This window comes from Mytilus californianus, unplaced genomic scaffold, assembly GCF_021869535.1.
Source record: "Mytilus californianus isolate M0D057914Y unplaced genomic scaffold, xbMytCali1.0.p SCAF_4, whole genome shotgun sequence".
Lineage (NCBI taxonomy): Eukaryota > Metazoa > Mollusca > Bivalvia > Mytilida > Mytilidae > Mytilus > Mytilus californianus.
The window spans coordinates 98791760-98803879 of NW_026262690.1; the positions used below are offsets into that span (position 1 = coordinate 98791760).

Below are 12120 nucleotides of genomic sequence, written 5' to 3' on the forward strand. Positions count from 1 at the left end.
ATTTTTGATACTATACTGATGTATGGTCTAAGTACCTCATTTTACACCATAAATGACGTATGGTCTAAGTATTTCATTTTGACACCATACTGACGTATGGTCCTAAGTACCTCTTTTTGACACCATACAGACGTATGGTCTAGTTACCTCATTTTGACAACATACTGACGTATGGTTTAATTTACCTCTTGGTACCAGTAACTTATTTTTAATACCATACTGACGTATGGCCTGAGTACCTTTCTTTGACATCCCTAAACATACGACTATATTTAGTGACAATTTGAATGTTTTTAATCAATTAATAGAAGTTACTGTGTATGTTTCTTGCACAAATGCATGAATGTCAACGTATATTTTCGTTTCCTGCTGTACCAAGCCAGTGTGTAGAATCTAGACGCTTCCGTGTTTTTCCCTCCAAATTGAAGAGTTCAAGTGCTACCATTGGTCAGGAATAATGTATTCGGAATGGGCGTGACTTTAATCTACCGATAGATGGCGCAACATTGTTATCACAAATGTTGGCTTAATCTGCCAAGGGTGGAGAGGAGGGAAGTGGATCGTAACCCTTGGCTAGCGAAGATGTTTGACACCATACTGACGTATGGTCTAAATTCCTTATTTTGACACCATAATGACATGGTTTAAATTACCTCTTTGACACCATACTGACGTATGGTCTAAGCACCTCATTTTGATACCATACTGACGTATGGTCTAAGGACCTCATTTTGATACCATACTGACGTATGGTCTAAGCACCTCATTTTGATACCATACTGACGTATGGTCTAAGCACCTCATTTTGATACCATACTGACGTATAGTTTAAGCACCTCATTTTGATACCATACTGACGTATGGTCTAAGCATCTCATTTTGATACCATACTGACGTATGGCTTAAGCATCTTGTTATTATTTTTATACTATTCTATGTATGGTTTAGACTTTGCTATTGTTGGAACAAAATGTACTTATTAACCTATTATATTTGTTGGTTAAAATCTTACTTTTTTCTTTATTTTATGAATGGCTATTTCGGTACAAATTTTTTTGTCAATCTACAAAAAAATTATCTCAATTCCAAGTTTCAAGATTTAGCTAGAGTTATCTCCCTTTGCATATGGAGATAGAACATTATACATTATTGGTTTTTACTATGCAGTTGTATAAGTCCCCAGTTGCCATATTGTAAATAAATTTACATGTTTTATATTCTTGAATAAATAATAGTTAATACTTAGTCTTTGTAAACATGAGTATACTTCTCATCACACTTAGTTTATTACAAACTGCAGACATGTGTCTTTTAGAAATTGAGGTTTGGGTTTATGCATATGAGACAGCAACTCAAGGCAAGAAATATCATTTCTGTGTTTAAAGAGTGGTATGGGTAAAATGAAAGAGACATTAATTTGGTATTAGATATAACCACGCTATATAATTTGTCTAGAACAAGTGAAGTCATAAATGGAAAAATTGCTTAATCTGTCGTTTTCGTTCTCTAACTTCAGTTTGCCTCAACCAAATGTTATAAAAACTTATACAGAATGCTTATTACCACAAAACACAGTTCAAGCTTGAAATTGAGTGGCGCATACCTGTCAACCTCTGTAACTGAAAATGCAGGTCATATCCTGCATTGAAGAAGAAAATGTCAGGTCATAACGTGTACGAACTTTTTCGGTCCAATTTTAGTATTGAGAGTTTTTATGCCCCCGCCGTTGCGGTGGGGGCATTAAGTTTTACCCTTTTCAGTCCGTACGTACGTCCCAAAATTGGTTTCCGTTCTCTAACTTGAGTTTGCCTCAACCAAATGTTATGAAACTTATACACAATGCTTATTACCACAAAACACAGATCAAATTTGAATTTTGGTGGCGTCACTTTAACCGTTCTAGAGTTATACCCCTTTATGAATGGAAAAATTGCTAAATTTTTAGTTTCCGTTCTCTAACTGAAGTTTGCCTCAACCACATGTTATGAAACTTATACACAATGCTTATTACCACAAAACACAGATCAAGTTTGAATTTTGGTGGCGTCACTTTAACCGTTCTAGAGTTATGCCCCTTTATAAATGGAAAAATTGCAAAATTTTTAGTTTCCGTTCTCCAACTTAAGTTTGCCTCAACCAAATGTTATGAAACTTATACACAATGCTTAAGCTTATTACCACAATACACAGATCGAGTTTGAATATTGGTGGCGTCACTTTAACCATTCTAGAGTTATGCCCCTTTATAAACGGAAAAATTGCTAAATTTTTATTTTCTACTAAATATCAAGTAATTTTTTAAATTGGAGTTATCTTCCTTTGTCCATGATTATAGTTGAATCAACTACAATCAATGCTTTATACAATGCAATGTTTAATTTTGACTTCCACTGATAAAACACAGATCAAGTTGAATTTGGGTAGTGTCACTTTAACCATTATTGAGTTATGCCCCTTTATAAATCGAAAGATTGCAAAATTTTAGTTTCCATTCTGTAACTTAAGTTTGCCCCAACCGGCCAAACATTATAAAACCTATACACAATATTCATTACCACAAAACTAAGATCAAGTACAAATTTTTGTTTGCGTTTTCTAACTTTAGTTTGCCTCAACCAAATGTTATGAAACTTATACACAATGCTTATTACTACATAATACAGATTAAGTACGAAATTTTGTGGCGACACTTTTACCATTCTTGAGTTATGTCCCTTTATAAACATAAAAATTGCTGAATTTTTTGTTTCCGTTCTCTCACTTTAGTTTGTCTCAACCAAATGTTATAAAACTTATACACAACCGTTCTAGAGTTATGCGTGTTTACAAATAGAAAAATTGCTGAATTTTTAGTTTCTGTTCTCTACTTAAGTTAGCCTCAACCAAATGTTATGAGACTTGCACACAATGCTTATTTCCACAAAACTCAGATCAAGTTCAAATTTGGGTAGCGTCACTTTTACCGTTCTTCAGTTATGTCCCTTTATAACTATATGATATGCAAGCGGGGCATCATCTGTGTCCACATGTGGACACAATCCACATTTATTTTTATATATACTATAACATATACATGTACCACTGAGTTTCCTAAAAATAATCACTTTTGTATTTGTTAAGTATATAAATATTTATCATTAATTAAATGTCTTTCTTAAGCAATGCCCTTTTATTGTTTTATTCACACAAGTTTACTTCTTTTTATTAATGAATGTCATAAACCCCAGCTATACATGTAATTAGAAATCAATTATAGCTAATGTGCTCCTATACACAGGAGGAAGATAAATGGTAAGAAGTTAGTGTGTTTCCTTCAGTTTAAAATCTAGAGAATATGGATTTGATTTAAAGCTTTTACATTTAAGTGATAACAAAGTTATTTTCTCCAACAGAAATGTATTAAAAGGTTCAAATTGTTTTGAAATGATTTTTACAGGATATTTGATATTTGCAAACGGCAAATCTTTTAATCAGGACATAGAATTGTATGTCAAGCTTGACTGGCTTCAACTTTCTGGTGTACAATTAACAAACAATCCTCGAATTGTTACTTTTCAATCAAATGTAATGTTTTGATAGCTGTCATTTGCACGGTAAATAAGCAAATTCTAAGTTCAATTGTTTACCTTTTAAAAGGAAAAACGCCGAGAAAATCGAAAGTATATTTGACTTCTAAATACCGGAAACAATAGCGGTCAGAAATACTGGTGAAAACAGGTCATTTTCTGAAATCCCGGGTTATTTGAATACCTGGCTGGTATTTAAAAATCCTGTGTGAGGGGGAAATTCTCAGGTATAACCCAGAGAATACGGGTCAGTTGACAGCTATGTTGGCGTCACTTTTCCATTCATGAATTATGCCCCTTTATAAGTGGAAAAACTGCTAAATCTGTCGTTTCCGTTCTCTAACTTTAGTTTGCCTCAACCAAATGTTATGAAACCTATACAAAATGCTTATTACCACAAAACACAGATCAAGTTTAAAATTGGGTGGCGTCACTTTTACCGTTCTTGAGTTATGCCACTATATAAATGAAATAAAATGCTTCGCTGGGCGCAGCTTGATACGACCGCAGAGGTCGAACCCTGAACAGTTGGGGCAAGTATGGACACAACATTCAAGCTTGATACAGCTCTGAATTTGGATTGTGATTAAATATTTGACACAGCATAGGTTTCTGACACAGAAAGAATGTGGTCTAAGAACTTCAATTTTTTTAATTTACCTATTATGGTCCAATGTCCAAAATCAAAATACATGGTTAGATTCAGCATATCAAAGAACCCCATATATTCAATTTTTGTTGAAATCAAACAAAGTTTAATTTTGGACCCCAACTTGGACAAACTTGAAAACTGGTCCCATAATCAAAAATCTAAACACATGTTTAGATTCAGCATATCAAAGAACCCCAAGAATTCAATTTTTGTTAAAATCAAACCTAAGTTTAATTTTGGACCCTTTGGACCTTAATGTAGACCAATTTCAAAAACGGAACCTAAAATTAAAAATCTAAAAACACGGTTAGATTTGGCATATCAAAGAACCCCAATAATTCAATTTTTGATGAAATCAAACAAAGTTTAATTTTGGACCCTTTTGACCACAATATGAACCAATTTGATAGCGGGCCTACAAAATAAAAAATCTAAATACATGGGAAGATTCAGCATATCAAAGAACCCCATATATTCAATTTTTGTTGAAATCAAACAAAGTTTAATTTTGGACCCCAATTTGGACCAACTTGAAAACTGGGCCAAAAATCTAAAATCTAAATACATGTTTAGATTCAGCATATCAAAGAACCCCATATATTCAATTTTGTTGAAATCAAACAAAGTTTAATTTTGGACCCCAACTTGGAACAACTTGAAAACTGGTCCCATAATCAAAAATCTAAACACATGTTTAGATTCAGCATATCAAAGAACCCCAAAAATTCAATTTTTGTTAAAATCAAACTAAGTTTAATTTTGGACCCTTTGGACCTTAATGTAGACCAATTTAAAAAACGGGACCCAAAATTAAAAATCTAAATACACGGTTAGATTTGGCATATCAAAGAACCCCAATAATTAAATTTTTGATGAAATCAAACAAAGTTTAATTTTGGACCCTTTTGACCTCAATATGAACCAATTTGATAGCGGCCCACAAATAAAAAATCTAAATACATGGTAAGATTCAGCATATCAAAGAACCCCATATATTCAATTTTTGTTGAAATCAAACAAAGTTTAATTTTGGACCCCAATTTGGACCAACTTGAAAACTGGGCCAAAAATCTAAAATCTAAATACATGTTTAGATTCAGCATATCAAAGAACCCCATATATTCAATTTTTGTTGAAATCAAACAAAGTTTAATTTTGGACCCCAACTTGGAACAACTTGAAAACTGGTCCCATAATCAAAAATCTAAACACATGTTTAGATTCAGCATATCAAAGAACCCCAAAAATTCAATTTTTGTTAAAATCAAACTAAGTTTAATTTTGGACCCTTTGGACCTTAATGTAGACCAATTTAAAAAACGGGACCCAAAATTAAAAATCTAAATACACGGTTAGATTTGGCATATCAAAGAACCCCAATAATTAAATTTTTGATGAAATCAAACAAAGTTTAATTTTGGACCCTTTTGACCTCAATATGAACCAATTTGATAGCGGCCCACAAATAAAAAATCTAAATACATGGTAAGATTCAGCATATCAAAGAACCCCATATATTCAATTTTTGTTGAAATCAAACAAAGTTTAATTTTGGACCCCAATTTGGACCAACTTGAAAACTGGGCCAAAAATCTAAAATCTAAATACATGTTTAGATTCAGCATATCAAAGAACCCCATATATTCATTTTTTGTTGAAATCAAACAAAGTTTAATTTTGGACCCCAACTTGGACCAACTTGAAAACTGGGCCCATAATCAAAATTCTAAACACATGTTTAGATTCAGCATATCAAAGAACCCCAAGAATTCAATTTTTGATAAAATCAAACTAACTTTAATTTTGGACCCTTTGGACCTTAATGTAGACCAATTTAAAAACGGGACCCAAAATTAAAAATCTAAATACACGGTTAGATTTGGCATATCAAAGAACCCCAATAATTCAATTTTTGATGAAATCAAACAAAGTTTAATTTTGGACCCTTTTGACCTCAATATGAACCAATTTGATAGCGGGTCCACAAATAAAAAATCTAAATACATGGTTAGATTCAGCATATCAAAGAACCCCAAGAATTCAATTTTTGATGAAATCAAACAAAGTTTAATTTTGGACCCTTTTGACGTCAATGTGGACAATGTTGATAACGGGGCCCAAAAATCAAAAATCTAAATACATGGTTAGATTCAGCATATCAAAGAACCCCATATATTCAATTTTTGTTGAAATCAAACAAAGTTTAATTTTGGACCCCAATTTGGACCAACTTGAAAACTGGGCCAAAAATCTAAAATCTAAATACATGTTTAGATTCAGCATATCAAAGAACCCCATATATTCAATTTTTAATGAAATCAAACAAATTTTAATTTTGGACCCTTTTGACCTCAATGTGGACAAAGTTGATAACGGGGCCCAAAAATCAAAAATCTAAATACATGGTTAGATTCAGCATATCAAAGAACCCCATATATTCAATTTTTGTTGAAATCAAACAAAGTTTAATTTTGGACCCCGATTTGGACCAACTTGAAAACTGGGCCCATAATCAAAAATCTAAATACATGTTTAGATTCAGCATATCAAAGAACCCTAAAAATTCAATTTTTGTTAAAATCAAACTAAGTTTAATTTTGGACCCTTTTGACCTTAATGTAGACCAATTTGAAAACGGAACCAAAAATTAAGAATCTAAATACACGGTTAGATTCGGCATATCAAAGAACCCCAATAATTCAATTTTTGATGAAATCAAACAAAGTTAAATTTTGGACCCTTTGGACCTCAATGTGGACCAATTTAAAAACGGGGCCCAAAATCCAAAAACTTAATACACGGTTAGATTCAGCATATTAAAGAACCCCAAGAATTCAAGAATAAAACCCCATTGAAATTGATCAAGAAATAAGCAATTTATACGAAGTATCTTCTTTTGCACAATACTGTGCAATTGAATATTTCTTGCTATTGTGCAATACTGTACAATTGACAATTTCTTGCTATTGCGCAATATTGTGCTATTGGATATTTCTTGCTATTGCGCAATACTGTGCAATTGAAGATTTCTTGCTATTGCGCAATACTGTGCAATTGAAGATTTCTTGCAATTGTGCAATACTGTGCAATTGAAAATTTCTTGCTATTGCACAATACTTATTATATAATAATTTACACATCCTGTTTGGTGTGTATCTCCTACCATATCATTATTATTTGCTTTCAAATATTAATCAGAAATAACCAACTTAAAATAGAAAATTTTAAAAGAAAAAAAAAAGGAAAAAAAGAAAAAAAAAGAAAGAAAAAAAAATCCCCCCCCCCAAATTTTTTGAACCCCCTTATGATTCATCACCCCCAAACTCAATCCCAGCCTTCCCTTTGTGGTATAGTACCTTGCAGTACAATTTCAGAGAGATCAATACACTTGAACACAAGTTATTGTCTGGAAACTAGAAAAATGCTTATTTTTGGCCCCTTTTTGGCCCCCAATTCCTAAACGTTTCAGGCAATTACCCCCAAACTCAATTCCAGCTTTCCCTTTGTGATATGGAACCTTGTAGTACAATTTCAGAAATATCCAAACACTTACACACAAGTTATTGTCATGAAACTAGAAAAATGCTTGTTTTTTGCCCCTTTTTTGGCCCCTAATTCCTAAAATTTTGAGGCAATTACCCCCAAAATCAATTACAGCCTTCCCTTTGTGATATGGAACCTTGTGGTACAATGTCAGAGAGATCCATACACTTACACACAAGTTATTGTCTGGAAGTTACAAAAATGCTTATTTTTGGCCCCTTTTTGGCCCCTAATTCCTTAACTGTTGGTACCATAACCCCCAAAATCAATCCCAACCTTCCTTTCGTGGTATTGAACCTTATGGTAAAATTTCAAGGAGATCCATTCACTTAAACTAAAGTAAGAGTGCGAAAACCAATGTGTCTTCGGACGACGCCGGACGACGCCAGACGACGACGACGACGACGACGACGACGACGACGACGACGCCAACGTCATACCAATATACGACCAAAAAATTTTCAATTTTTGCGGTCGTATAAAAATTGCTAAATCTGTCGTTTTTGTTCTCTAACTTTAGTTTGCTTAACCAAATGTTATGAAACTTATACACAATGCTTATAATCACAAAACGGTCTTAACTACGTGAATCCTGCATCTGTATATGGAAGTTGACTCATACATATTTACAAGCGGGGGCATCTGTGGCCCATAGACACATTCTCCATTTATTAGTCCCCTACCGACGAAGTCGAAGGGAACTTTAGGTTTGCACTCCGTCCATCTGTCTGTCTGTTTGTCTGTCTGTCCATCCGTCAGTCCGGCAAATCAGTTCTCCACACTTTTTTCTTTGTGCTTGAAGATTTGATATTTGTTATATAGTTTACACCATGACAAGTTATAGCTCAAGTTAGCATTTTGTTCCAATACAATTAAATTTTAACCGGTAGGGGACTATGTATTGCCATGCAATACTCTCAGAATGCTTGTTTTTCTTCATTTTTGTCTATTATTTTGAAAACTATAATAGATACAGAGAGTTTTTTATTAGGAAAAATTATAAGCGAGACAAGATCTACAAATAAGTCAACAAGGCTCAAATCATCAGACGACTCCTTATTTGAGTTATATCACTTTAATGACGATTTTTACCATTTTTGCGTTTTTGCCTTGTATCTTATAAACTGGATGAAAGAAACTTTAAAAGCCAAAATAGTAAACAAGTCAAGATCTACAAATAAGTCAACTTGACCAAAATCGTGAGTTGACTCCTAAATGAAGTTATTACCCTTTAATGACAAATTTTACAATTTTTTTTTCCATTTTTGCCTATTATTTTGAAAACTATAATAGATAGATAGAAACTTGATAATAGCAAAAATTATCAGCAAGACAAGATCTACTAATAAGTCATCATTGCTGAAATCTTAAGTCGACACGTAACTGCCTATTATCTTGAAAAGTGTAATAGATTCAAATGTAGATAGAAACTAAAGGTTGCACTTTGTAAATACAGCTGTTTCACAAGCCACGCCTCTTTTGGGGAGATATATAATATTCAGGATATGTTAATTTGTTAACGTACTGGTTCCCAGATATGATCCCTGTGTTTCATCTCATAGAGACATAACTTGAGAATGTTACCAGTATAGAAAAAAATGGTAGCGCCTAAAATTTAATTCTTAGGAGGTCCAAAAGTGGAGGAAGGGGTAATATAGAATTTTAGTATAAGTTAAAACTCTTAGAAGTTCAGGGCATATAAATGTTGAAAATATGCCGCACAGCCCTATATTTTGACCTTTGAATAAAATAGTAGTGAATATCAACTTTCCGTTCTGGGATATAATTTTTCACGAAACTTCCTAGTAAAAGTGGCACAGTTTTAGCCGCAAAGGGAGTTCCTATGGGAAATTGCATAGTCTACATTTACAGAATTGCAACCTTTAAAAAGCAAAAATTATCAGCATGACAAGATCTACAAATATATCAACATGACTGAAATAGTCAGTTAACTTTTTATAGAGTAATTGCCCTTTCATGATGATTTACACGAAAAAATGGCTATTGTTGAAGATGCAGGTGAGCGATATCTAAGCTTGTTAGTTCGGCACTGTATTTGAAAAGAATTAAATACAGATTTCAAATTAAACTTTATATTGCTTTTCAATGCAATATAACTTGTTGATTTCAAGTTGCATAAATTCGTATTAAGATTAGATGTAGATAAAGAAGAAGACCTTTCAAACTGATTGCCGAATGAAATGTATTTGAATTATTTGACAAACCGTCTTTTCTCCTTGCTATTTAATAGCGAAATGTAACATTTATGTCCTGATAAAGTGTAAATGTTATATCATATAGTGACTGAACTCAAGTGCCGCTTATTGGTCAACGTAATAATAGAAAATCTTGCAAAAATCACCACACTAGTTACCCACTGTTGCTTACAAGTAGAGTAAAAGTCAGAGTATATTGTGCTCGACCTAACTTTTGTTAACCTGTTATATATTGAAACAATATTTCGACAATAATTCATGAAAATTGAATATATGACGCTAAGTAAATGAACATTCATGTTTTAAATGCAATTTCTTTTTTAAATCAAAAGGTAGATCATGATAGTTGAATGATTTAAGTTTTGTTGAATAAATTTCAGTACGTTTTTGACTATAAACAAGGAGAAAGATTTGGATGTGTTGCTGATATTGGATGGATAACAGGTCACAGTTATGTTGTGTACGGACCTTTATTCAATGGTGGAACAACTGTTTTATTTGAAAGTACACCTGTTTACCCAGATCCTGGTAGGTGAAAAATGGAATTTAGTTTTAATTTCGGATATGCTGTGTCATAAAATTTGTAAATTAGGAATGTACTAGCTGAAGAGATTGTTTAATGTTAATGTTTTTGTCCACAAGCATTGTGGAACATAGGGTAATTCAGGAATAAATTGGATGATATGATATATAAAACGCTATTCCTATAAACCAATTAAACCAAACTGTTATTGCTATTAAACAATATATATTGAATAGAATTTTATATCCAATAACGAGGCCTGGAACTGGAGAAAAAAGTTATTCAATTAAAACACTGAGGGAGATGTAGCAGACTCCATGCATATTAAATAAGTGGAAAAGTTACAAATATTTTTACACACCGAGGCTCCACTTCATAAGTACTATTTGAAGGATACTGTGTTGTCAATTACCTTCTTTACCCCAATGATGATTGTATTCAAGTTTGGTTAGATTTGACCCAGTTGTATTATCAGAGAAGATATTTGTAAAAGTTAACGAACGAAGGACGCCAAGTGATGAGAAAAACTCACTTAGCACTTTGGGCCAGGTGAGCTTTCCTCATCATTTGTCGTCCGTCTTCCGTCGTCGTTGTCAATTAACTTTTACAAAAATCTTCTCTCAATTTATTAAACCAAATTGAACCAAACTTGGCTAAAAACAATATTAGGGTATCAAGTTTAAATAATGTGTTCAATGACCCTGTGAGTGTCTGCTAACTAACATGGTCGAAAAAAGAATATACAGGGTAAAATGAAAGTTTTGTCTTTTATCTTAGTCATATGAAACTTCAAATTTAAAAAGTAAATATGTTTTACATACTTGAATGGCCAAGTTTGACTATAAAACAAGTGTACGTGAACTTTCTTGTAAAAGAACATTCTTTATCTTATCAAAATCTTCATAAATGTACCACTATTGTCTTTCTGTACACTAATTCACTGATATTTTCCCGTATGCAGTGACCTTAACTACGAGACCTCTCGTCAGAACTTTGGCCACCGCACAGCGCAAGAGCGAGTGAAAAACCATGATGAAAGAATGTATACAAACGTGGACTTGTAGGTAAAAAGTAATAACCGATTCTTAAGAACAAATTAAACACACCAAATCGTATAACAACTGTTAAGGAAAAGTTCAATTAACAAATGGGAACGCATGGAAAATATAAATAAATAATATCATGGCTCTAATAATTCACTTATTTTTCACATGTTCCAACGTGCTCTGTGTTGATTGTTTATCAATGGCACAATATGGTAAATTTCGGCATCAAACTCCAAAGTTAATTAGCTTGCGATCAACAATCACCGAATGAAATATTATTTTTCGATAATACATTATAGATTCGTAATAAATGTAAAAAACGTGCATACAGGACTTAGTTTAGTATAGATGGATGCATTGGTTCAATTATTTCGATAACATTATAATCTTAAGAAACTCGTTTCATATGACTTTAAAATCCGCTTTAGATAGAGAAAATTGACAGGGATAGTAATGTTCAAAATAATGAGGTCTACCAACTGTCCATTTAAATAAAAACTGTCAGGCGATTTTTTATAGGAGTTATTGTCCTTAATTGTCGATTTAACCTTTTTATACGACCGCAAAAAAATGT

At 32.8% G+C, this 12120-nt stretch overlaps 1 protein-coding gene across 2 annotated transcripts in view; it reads left to right on the forward strand.

Moving 5' to 3' along the window:
* Positions 1–12120, forward strand: part of LOC127698940 (acetyl-coenzyme A synthetase 2-like, mitochondrial) — a 345845-nt gene that overhangs the window by 139723 nt on the left and 194002 nt on the right. For both annotated transcript variants that reach the window (XM_052202708.1, XM_052202709.1), the window contains exon 6: positions 10358–10505. In XM_052202708.1, coding sequence (XP_052058668.1) covers positions 10358–10505 — 148 coding nt within the window. The remainder of the gene's footprint in view (positions 1–10357; positions 10506–12120) is intronic.